We start from the raw sequence: 10,000 nt of genomic DNA, 5'->3' as shown, positions 1-10,000 counted from the left end.
GCTTTAGAGGCCGTTAGCACTGACTCTGGTGTTCAGGTGTCACTGAGGCTCCGTCCACATGGAGACGAAAACGATACATCGCCGTTTAGTTTTGAAAAAGTTTTCCATAAAGATGGAATCATTTCAGGAAATATCAGCGCAAACACAGAACCACTGAAAACGACTGAAAACGCTGTAGTGTATATGCCAAGCCTGTAAGTGGCGCTGTAACGCTGCCACAGAAATTCAACAAAAGATAGAAGAAGATCGCAGAGAACTGACAAACTTTCTTCTAGTTGCCCTCCTGGTTGTTCTCCATGTTGGATTTACGAACATCTGGTGTGTGCGTTTCGCGAGGGTGGTAAAGGAGCATCAGATTTTGCTGTGAAAGCCATAACAAGCTCAGCAGCTTCTGCAGCACCAACACAACCCTGTAGTCCGCCATGTTTGTTTAGGCCGGACCCACACAGGCGCCTCTAGAGAGCTACGCTATGTGTGATGTAATCGTTTCAAGAAAGATGAGGATAGCCGTCCACACGGAGAAGAAACTGTAGTCGTTTATGGATTTATGCACTCTGGGACCCGTTTTCAAAAAGTATAGTTTACAGTCACCCGAAACGGTGTTTCCATGTGGATGAAACGTCGATACGACAAAAAACTTTTGTGTATACTCCTGAATTTGTTTCCGTTTGTATGGGGCCTGAAGCTACGAGGGATCTGGTCTGGGTGGACCTCAGGTGGACTCAGAGAGACCTAGGTAGCTTCTCCTCCCCCAGGGTGGACTCAGCAACCCTCTACCGTTCTCACCTGTGTTCTTCATTAGGTGGAAGCTTGTGCACTCTGTGACAGCAGGAGCGCTGGTCCGTCTGCCGTTTACAGCTTTATCACACTTTCTCCATCAACCACATTCAAGACCCAGTCTAACATCTGCAGTCACACGATGGGACTAGTCCAGTTTGACGGAGGGAGCCTGAACGCACCCTCATGCACATCTATAACTTTATTTATTTCAGAGTCTAACGGTGCGAGGATTTCCTCATAAATGTCCTACATTACATGTTTATCTCACTGGCTGTTGGATTTTGGCGCTCCGTAAGCGTTTCACCGTACGGTTGGGTTTCTCTCAGCTAAAACTTTGCTGGATGTCAAATCTTCTTAAAAACTGCTGAATATGTTTAAATCCAGTTTCTTCCTCAGGTGAGGCCCAACATTTAGAGGAAGTCCTGGCTTTAAACCAGACCTCTTGTAGATTGTAAACAGCCTTATCCTGATTTAGGTTAGACTGAAACAGACAGAGACTTTATATACAGGTGTGTTGTACACCCGTCCCAGGTACTCACCAGTAGTGCAGGTGTTTGCCGTTGGCCACGCTCAGGTATCCTGAGTACTGTCTGAAGCTGGGCTGTTTCTGCAGACCGGGCAGGTACTTCACCTCGTCTGCGGCCGGAGCCGCTTCACTGCCGAGCAGAGAGACGAGAATCCATAGCAGCGCCGCCGCCATCTGAAACAGCAGGAGGAGATTCAGAAACACCACGTTGTTATTTAATGACAAACATTACCAAAAACACGGGGGGGAGGGATGACGGCGCCGTGGTTGTCGGGGTCTGGCAGGCTTTTGTGTGGATTCTGACCCAACCATTCACATGTGGAGGCAGAAACCCAGATTCATTTGGACAGTCAGCGTTTTTCTGGTTTGCTGAGCTCATGGGAACCATAGCCTTAGCCTCCTGTTCTTAGCTGACAGGAAGTCGCTAAGAACAGCGTACTGAGTTAAATGTAATACGTTCTAGTTCAGTTTACTTCTCTGATCTAGGTAACTATGAGTATCGGATCAGGACTCGGTATCGGAGATACTCAATATTAAAAAATCGGATCGGGATTGGAGGCCAAAAATGCTGATTGGGACAACCCTAATATTTGTAACTAAATCGTATTTATATGGTATTTTCCACTGACAGGAGCCTAAGAACCGAGTTTAACATGTCATAAAGTCAGAAATAAAATCAGGAAATGAGGGAAACCCCTGAACACACCAAACATGAGCTCATTATGTTCATTTAAACAGAGCCCAACCCATCACTTTATGTTATTAATCCCTTAAACACCTTTATCTAGTCTGTACTTTCATGTCAAGGAGAAATAAAGTTTTAAAGGCAGATATTAAAAGAGGAGGGAGAGTCTATCTGAATATTCAGTCATAAACAATCACTGCAAACCAGGAAATGTAACTCTGAAACCTTCAAGATAAAGGAATAATTCCCCCTAATATTCAGAGTTATAACTGTTCAGATAAGTTCTTAATCAGTCAAATGATCAATTATTTTAACATGTCTGGTTTAAGAAGAGCTTCATCAGGAGTCTGCGGTTAGTTTGGGCAGAACTAAAGGAAGGAGTCAGAAACACGAGATTTAAGAGGAAATAATGAGGATAACATTCATTTTATTTCATCCGAATTCAACATAAAAAGAAATGGATTCAGAATTTCCTTGGAAAGCTTTAAAAACATGGATTTATTTTACTCTGAGGGTGAAAACATGTTTAATTCCCCTTTTGCCGAACGAGGTTCGTCAGAGACGGAGCATGCGCAGTAGAGGGCAGCCTGGCTTGTTTATGGCACTCTTTTATCAAGAAAACAAGTAAAAAAGTCCCACTGTGGAACCTATTCATAAAACTTACAGCTCCAGAGATTTAAACACTAACCGGGGATGGTTCCTGTTCACCATTCAACCCGGAAATAAGTTAGCCCGGGTTAAACAAGTTTACATGACAAAGAAGGACTGTTTGAAGAGCGGGAAATGTTAGTTTAGATGATTTCAGATAAAAAGACGTTAGCTCACCTTGTCAGCTGTCTTCCCTGGTCAAAGCAGCAGGTAAAATGTGACTGCAGCTGCCGATAACTAACATTAACAGGTCATATGACTGCCGCCGGTCACATGAGGGGACGGACCCCTGTGTTCCTGCTGCCGCCACCAGATGGCGCCATCGGCTCAAGCGTAACTCACTGTTAACCTCCGGTTAAGAAAAAAACAAACTGAAATCTCTCACTGACGTCAGGATTCAGAGCCTTTCCTGCAGCCCAGGCTCCTCCAGGTCAAGTCTCTGCTGACATGTTTCTACACCTCAACTGGAGTCCAGCTGTGCTACATTAACCTGATTGGACATGATTCTAAAGCCCCGCCCCTCTCTATAGAAGGCCTCACAGCTTACAATGATATCACAGCAGAAACCAAGGGTCAAAGGTCAAAAGAGCTGCAGAGCTCAGAGACAGGAGAGTCAGGAGAGTCTTCATCTCTCCTCTCCTCCATAGAGTCCAGATCCGTGGAGGCTGCAGGGATGGTTCTCCTTCTAGAACTCTGTCCCATCTCCTCCAGGATCTCTGGAGCTCAGTCAGAGGGACCGTCAGGTTCTTGGTCTCCTCTCTCTAAGGTCCTTCTCCCCCGATGGTGACCAGCTCTAGAAGAGTCCTGGTCGGTCCAGACTTCTTCGTGTGAGAATCCTGGAGGCCGCTGTTCTCTTTGAACCTGTGTTTCTGAAGTGAAATGTTTCTGCAGTCTTCCCCAGAATCGCCCCGTTTGGAATCAGAATCAGACCTCTTCTGAATCAGATACCTATCGGATCTTCTGGAAGCTGACTGCAGTGTGAACAGACAAACAAACAAAGCAGATCTGAGAAAAGATCAGAACTGAGCATTAAGACCTGCAGTGTGAACATAACCCTAGTTTGGTTTTAGTGAGGTTTGAACTTTAGATCGGTGAATAAATATAATCCAGGTTTCATTAAAGGCTGATGTCATTATTTTAACACACAAGTAGGAATCCTATTTCACCTCCAAAATTTTAATGTCTTCTCTTAAACTGTATTATCAGCATCAATATAGTTCTGATAACACATGCATTCCCTGTTCCCTCCAGGAGTTAACAGACAAAACGTTAAATCTATATTCTCTATATCACAAAATACTATTGTAAGTGTGGTCAAAGTCATAGTTAGTACACATTGTGCATTGTTATTCACTGGAAATCGGCTCTAATGCACTGTTACCCAACCCTGCTCAACCAGAGCCAAATTGTTGAAAAATACCTTTGCAAGAGCCACAATCTAAGTGGTGCAAGGGGGCAAAAACGGGTGAAAAGCGGCAAAATCGGCATAAAAAGCCAGATACAGGTTGAAAAGTGACAACAATGGGGGAGAAAGTGGCAAAAAAGGTCAGAAAGTGGCAAAATTTGGGTGAGAAGTGACAACAAATGTGTTACAGGTGGCAAAAATGGTGAGAAAGTGGTAAAAACAGGACAAAAAATGAGTGGAAATGGGCAAAAAACAGCAGAGTGGCAAAATTTGGGGGAAAAGAGGCATTTAATGGCAAAAAGCAGCTGAAATGGGTGAAAAGTGGCAGAAATTGAGAAAAGTTTGCAAATAGTAAAAAGCAGAATAAAAGAGCCAAAAACTGGGCAAAAGAAGAGACAAACGTGGGCTTAAAGCAGTAAAAATGGATTTAAAGTGGTAAAAAAAAAATTACAAATAAGGGCAATGGAAATATACAGACAGATGTAAAAGTTGACAGTTAAAGCCAGCTGTAGAAGTGTGGGAAACAAACTGATTAATGTCATTTCTGAGGTCAAAGTTTCCCTTTTTAAGGTTTTCTGGGGTGATATATTTCAGATTAAGACATAAAAGAGCCATGCGTTATCACTGCTATAATATACTAGAAGCAACAGAGTTGCTCCTGTCAGTGTAATCCCATCCCCTCCAGAACAGATCATAGAAAAACTCAACAATCCTGTACCTCATCACTAAAATGACATCTTTACTAAAAGTTACTTTCTACAGTAAGAGTCTATGTTAGTCAAAATAACAATCATTGCAGATTTAAAGTTAATATTTACTGGAATCTTTTGCTGCTGCTGCTGTCTCTCCTGCTATAAATCATTCAGACAGACAACAGCTCTGATGTTTGGACTATTATGGGCTACGTGAACCATGTGATGGCGAAAGCATGTTGTACAGTCATGGACAAAAGTATTGGCCACCCGGGAATTTCTCCAGAAAATACACCATTTCTCCTGGAAACTGTTGCAATTAAAATATTTTTGGTACACAGGTTTATTTCCTTTATGGGCATTGGAACAACACAAAAAACAGAAAAACTAAACAGAACAAAATTGACTTTCAAAAGATTTTGGGCCATAATGTAGGACCTAGTGTCAGAAAGCTGGGTCTGGGTCAGAGGTCATGGGTGTTCCAGCAGGACAGTGACCCCAAACATACCTCAGAAAGCCCCAAGAAATGGTTGGAGACAAAGCTGGAGAGTTCTGAAGTGGCCAGCAATGAGTCCAGATCTAAATCCCATTGAACACCTATGGAGAGATCTCAGAACTGCTGTTGAAGAAGCACCCTTCAAATCTGAGAGACCTGGAGCAGTTTGGAGAAGAAGAGTGGTCCAAAATTCCAGCAGAGAGGAGTAAGAAGCTTGTTGATGGTTATAGGAAGAGATTGGTTTCAGTTATTATTCCCCAAGGATGTGCAACCAAATATTAAGTTGAGGGTGACAACAATTTTGTCCGGCCCATTTATTAAGTTTTGTGTAAAATCATGTCAATTTTGGCTCTTTTCTTTGTTTTTTTGTGTTGTTCCGGTGCACATAAAGGAAATAAACGTGTATACCAAAAATATTTTTAATTGCAACAATTTCTGGGAGAAATGGAAAAATTCCAGGGGTGCCAATACTCGGTCCATGACTGTAACTGTGCGTCCCCATCTGAAGGAAACAGACCCTCAGACTGAACGCTGGTTGGTCAGAGAACGTCGGTAACAGCAGGGTTTGAAGCCATTTTGTCGTCTCCACCGGATTATTTATTATAACTCTTATTTTAGCGCTGACATGTAACACTAACATGTTGGATGTCATCACCCATCTGATCACATGACACCTCTGACCTGCAGCTGATTCTTCCTTCCTTACACATGACAACAGTGAGGTAATCTGAGCACTGATTGGCTGTTTCTCAGGACGTTTATTGATCCTGTTAACATGTAAATCAGACTGCCAAGCTGAAATCAAACCAGAGGAAACTTTATTTAAAAACAAAACAAAAGATAAAAAAGCAAATCTATACAACAGGTGAGAACGAAGGGGCGGGGTTTCTTCAGGGCCGGGGAGGCGGTCTCATCCCTGGAGGTGGCGGTCCTTAAAAAGAGCAGAAAGGTCACATGATCAGCGAGACACTGAGGATGCTATGGTCTGATTGACCTGAATCGTCTCCATGGTTACCGCTTACCTCTCATACCAGGGGGCGGCGGCCTCATGCCGGGAGGGGGCATCCCCATCGGAGCTCCCCGACCAGGAGGCATTCCCATAGGAGGACCCATGGGGGGTCGCATACCAGGGGGTGGACCCATCATACCTGCAGGGGGAGGAGCAAAACCGATCAATACACAGGAGGAAAATGGTCACATCCAATCAGCTTTAAGGAGGAGGACCTGAGTGAAGTACAGTCATTTAGTCCTTTCATGAAGCAAATATGGTTTTAGAAACAGAAATATCAGCTTGGACTTTAAATCAGATCCTACATTCACATTTAACCCTTTAGACTGGATCTGACACTGCTGCGTTTTTGCACTTTAAACCTGATGGCTCAGTGTCCTGGATGATCGTGTTCATCATCAGATCAACAAACTAACGTGACTCACTAAAACGTTTGCTGGAGAGCAGATGAGACCAAACTCTTTGGTTTTAGTCTCTTTAGCCTCCAGGAGCAAAAGCTGAGTGCTGAGAAAGCTTTCAGAGCTGAGCAGAGAAAACAATCTTAGTAAGGGGACATGCAGGCCGCACAGAGCGGTATTTAATGGTTGGCACTGATCAGTGAGACAACAAATGTAAACAATGACCCAGATCAGGATCGAGTGCTGACCTGCCAGCCAAGGCTCACTGAAGAGAGGTATGAAGACCAGTTTGATTTTGAATTCCAAACTAGAGGTTTTTCAACAGTAGGCCTGTGTTGAAGAGTTGGCTTCTTCAGCTGGGATGTCCAGCAGGCACCGGGGCAGTTTGCAGCCGAGTGTGGAGCGGTCAGGATGAGGGTCAGCACCCCCAAGTCTGAAGTCTGAGGTCAGGGTCTTCTGCTGAGAAATGGTGGCTTGCTCCCTCCAGGTAAGAACTGAGTCTTTGTCCCAAGTGTGTGGGGGTCTTGTTCATGAGTGAGGGGAGAATGGACCGAGAGACTGACGGTGGATCTGCAGCGTAGGCAGCGTTGGACGTAACGGACTGTTAAGGGGGAAGAGGGAGCTGAGCTGGAAGGCAAAGCTCTCAATTCAGCTGTGTTTAACCCTGACCTATGGCTATGAACTCTGGGTAATAACCACAAGAATGAGCTAAGGAGTTCAAGCTGCTCATTGTGGTTCGATTCTTTGATTAGGACGCCTCCCTGTGGACCCCAGGGTAGATCCAGGACTAGCTGGAGGGATTACATAACTCAGAATCCCCCAGGAAGAGCAGGTAAAAGGGAGAGGGGTCTGGGCTGACTTACTTAGCCTGCTGCCACCAGGACCAGATCCAGATAGGCGGAAAAAGGATGGATAGAACCACTGGGAAATATTTGGGATCTAATTTTTTTTTTTTTAATTCTGAGGCTGGATTCTGATTATTTTTATCTGAATGAAAGAAAAATATTGGATATTATCTTTTTCTGCAGTCAGTTAAAAATTTAATCTCAGAAATTAAACAAAAATTCAGATCCATCATTTACTCAGTGACCTGAACCCTCTTATAATAAATGTTTGTCTGGAGTCTGAGTCTGCTGCGAGCCCTGGGACACAGATTTCATTAAACTTGGAAAGTTTGAGTTTTTCTGGAAAATCTTCTAGTTTTAGATCATTTTAGCCAGTCTAAGGTCTAGATGGATGGAACAGAATCTAGATTTATTTATGACCGTCTTCAGACATAAATTACTATAAAAAAGTTTAATATAACTTTCGATCACTTTTATGTCACCAGCATGGGAAATGTGTTTTGAGATGTGTTGCTGCCATCAAATTCAAATGAGCGTGTCATTTTCCTGAAACGGTAAAATGTTTTGTTTTTTACACAGGATCCCAACTTTTTTGGAATTGGGGTTGTAGTTCAAGCCTCCCACTCAGACTGTAGGATATCCTTATCCAAAAATGAACTCATTTCGACTCACCTGGAGGTGGGGCTCCTCTGCCCATGGGGGGCGGGGCTCCTCGTCCAGGTGGATACTGTGTCGGCGCTCCAGCGATGCTCGCTCCTGCTGCGGCGGCGGCGACCGTCCCTCTGCCCTGCGGCGTCATCACCTGAGAGGAAACAAGAAGGGGTCATCATCCAAGCACATATAACACCTCTACTCAGAATACCTGTCGTTACCATGGTTACCTGCTGTGATGGCCCGCCAACTCCTCTGACCGGACCAGCGAGACCAGCCGGAGCCTGGGGCATAGGAGCTCCTGCGGGAACGCCACGACCTGCTGCCCGGCCCACACCTGGACCGCCAGCCACACCTGCCAACGGGACCCGAGCGATACCAGTCTGGGGTGGGGGTGAAGAGAGAGAAGATTAAATCAAGTTTGGCCCTCCTAAGGAGCAAACATCCCACAACTCAAGCTTGTTCTAAAGGAGTTCATGGCCGTTTGGCACAACTTTGCTTCCAAGAACATTCTAGACACACTGAAAGGGGCTACACAACCCATTTTTGGGTCCCGACCCACCAGTTGAGAACCCCTGGTCTAGAAGACTGAAACTTCTTGACGATCATGAAGCCATGATTTCCTTATAGATATCAACATGACTGATAACTTATGAAGGATTTAACTACAACTGAGCTTCACTGTCCGTCTCCCATTGGCTGTTTGGTTCCACTTACATCTTTAGGGGGCGGGCCCTCCACCGTCATAGAAACCAGGTTCTCCCCCCTCAGTAGAACTAACCCCAGGACTCTCTTCTCCTCTCGCTCTGGCTGCTTCGAGTTCTTCGGCCTGTTGGAGAAAAAAAACTTTTAAACAGCAGGTCAACAAAGATGGAATGATTTCAGTTTCCAGTTTGAAAACAAACTGGTGGGAACCGTGGTTAAAATGGTTAAAAAGACAGCTGGGCTCATGCCTGCGCCAACGCTGTCTCCATCTTCTCACCACAGCAGGCAGAAATACACACGGACCCTCACAGGTGGGTGGGCGCAGGTGAGAAGTGAATATGAAAGGGGGTCAGTTCCTATTCAGACTATCTGATTGGCCCATCCTCAGGTCACCTGACGATCACTTTATCATTTAAAATTCATTCATGCAGGATCAATAAGCTGATGTAAAGGGGTGCAGCGAGATCTCGTGCTACGCGATCTTTCAAAATTAAAATGTTGATACATTTCTCAAGGACCCCCCCCCACACACACACACACACACACACACACAGCTGTAAACCAAGGAGACACACTGATTCACCAAAGCTGCAGCTGATTCTACAGCTTAATAACTGATGATGCTTTGCTGGGTTAATTGATGAAGTAATGCTAAAAATCAGACTAAGGATCAAGGTCCTGGTGACCTTTGACCTCTGGAGATGAACCTACTTGATCTTCCTGAACTCGTCGCAGTCACACAGGATCAGGTTCATGTGTTTGTCGAAGGCCTTGAAGGTGCCGATGAAGATTCGTCCGTCCTGCAGGATGCACCTCATCCTGAAGTCGATGTGCTGCAGCATCTTACTGCTCTTACCCACCGTCTGTGAACCAATCAGAGACGAGAATGAGGATCAATACCTCCACAGGTGAGACAAGCTGGGCTACTGCTCCTACCCACTATCAATGGACCAATCAGAGAAAAGTAAGAGAAGCTCAAACAATTATGTCCAGCTGGGGTTAAAGCTTGATTCTTGTTCTTGTCCCAGGACACAGGTTCCCATCACCCAGCCCAGCACGGAACCAGCACTGGTGTGTGTTCAGTTTTGGGCCCTAGAGCCCCATGAATACGATCAGAAACATGAATACTGGTTAAAAGCACACCGACTGACACAGGTCAG

General features: G+C 44.9%; 2 protein-coding genes across 2 annotated transcripts in view; both read right to left on the bottom strand.

Annotated features, from left to right (window-relative positions):
- Nucleotides 1-2,952, bottom strand: part of ctsa (cathepsin A) — a 14,776-nt gene extending 11,824 nt beyond the window's left edge. The window contains exons 1-2 of the mRNA XM_041783778.1: nt 2,817-2,952; nt 1,320-1,480 (exon numbers count right to left, since the gene is read on the bottom strand). Of these exons, the coding sequence (XP_041639712.1) occupies nt 1,320-1,480 (161 nt within the window). The 5' untranslated portion in view covers nt 2,817-2,952. The remainder of the gene's footprint in view (nt 1-1,319; nt 1,481-2,816) is intronic.
- Nucleotides 2,953-6,028: 3,076 nt separating this feature from the next.
- Nucleotides 6,029-10,000, bottom strand: part of snrpb (small nuclear ribonucleoprotein polypeptides B and B1) — a 4,548-nt gene continuing 576 nt past the window's right edge. The window contains exons 2-7 of the mRNA XM_041778271.1: nt 9,552-9,703; nt 8,853-8,964; nt 8,366-8,518; nt 8,157-8,286; nt 6,255-6,380; nt 6,029-6,163 (exon numbers count right to left, since the gene is read on the bottom strand). Of these exons, the coding sequence (XP_041634205.1) occupies nt 6,123-6,163; nt 6,255-6,380; nt 8,157-8,286; nt 8,366-8,518; nt 8,853-8,964; nt 9,552-9,703 (714 nt within the window). The 3' untranslated portion in view covers nt 6,029-6,122. The remainder of the gene's footprint in view (nt 6,164-6,254; nt 6,381-8,156; nt 8,287-8,365; nt 8,519-8,852; nt 8,965-9,551; nt 9,704-10,000) is intronic.

Source organism: Cheilinus undulatus, linkage group 3, assembly GCF_018320785.1.
Source record: "Cheilinus undulatus linkage group 3, ASM1832078v1, whole genome shotgun sequence".
Taxonomy (NCBI): domain Eukaryota; kingdom Metazoa; phylum Chordata; class Actinopteri; order Labriformes; family Labridae; genus Cheilinus; species Cheilinus undulatus.
This window is presented reverse-complemented; position numbering and strand designations above follow the sequence as displayed.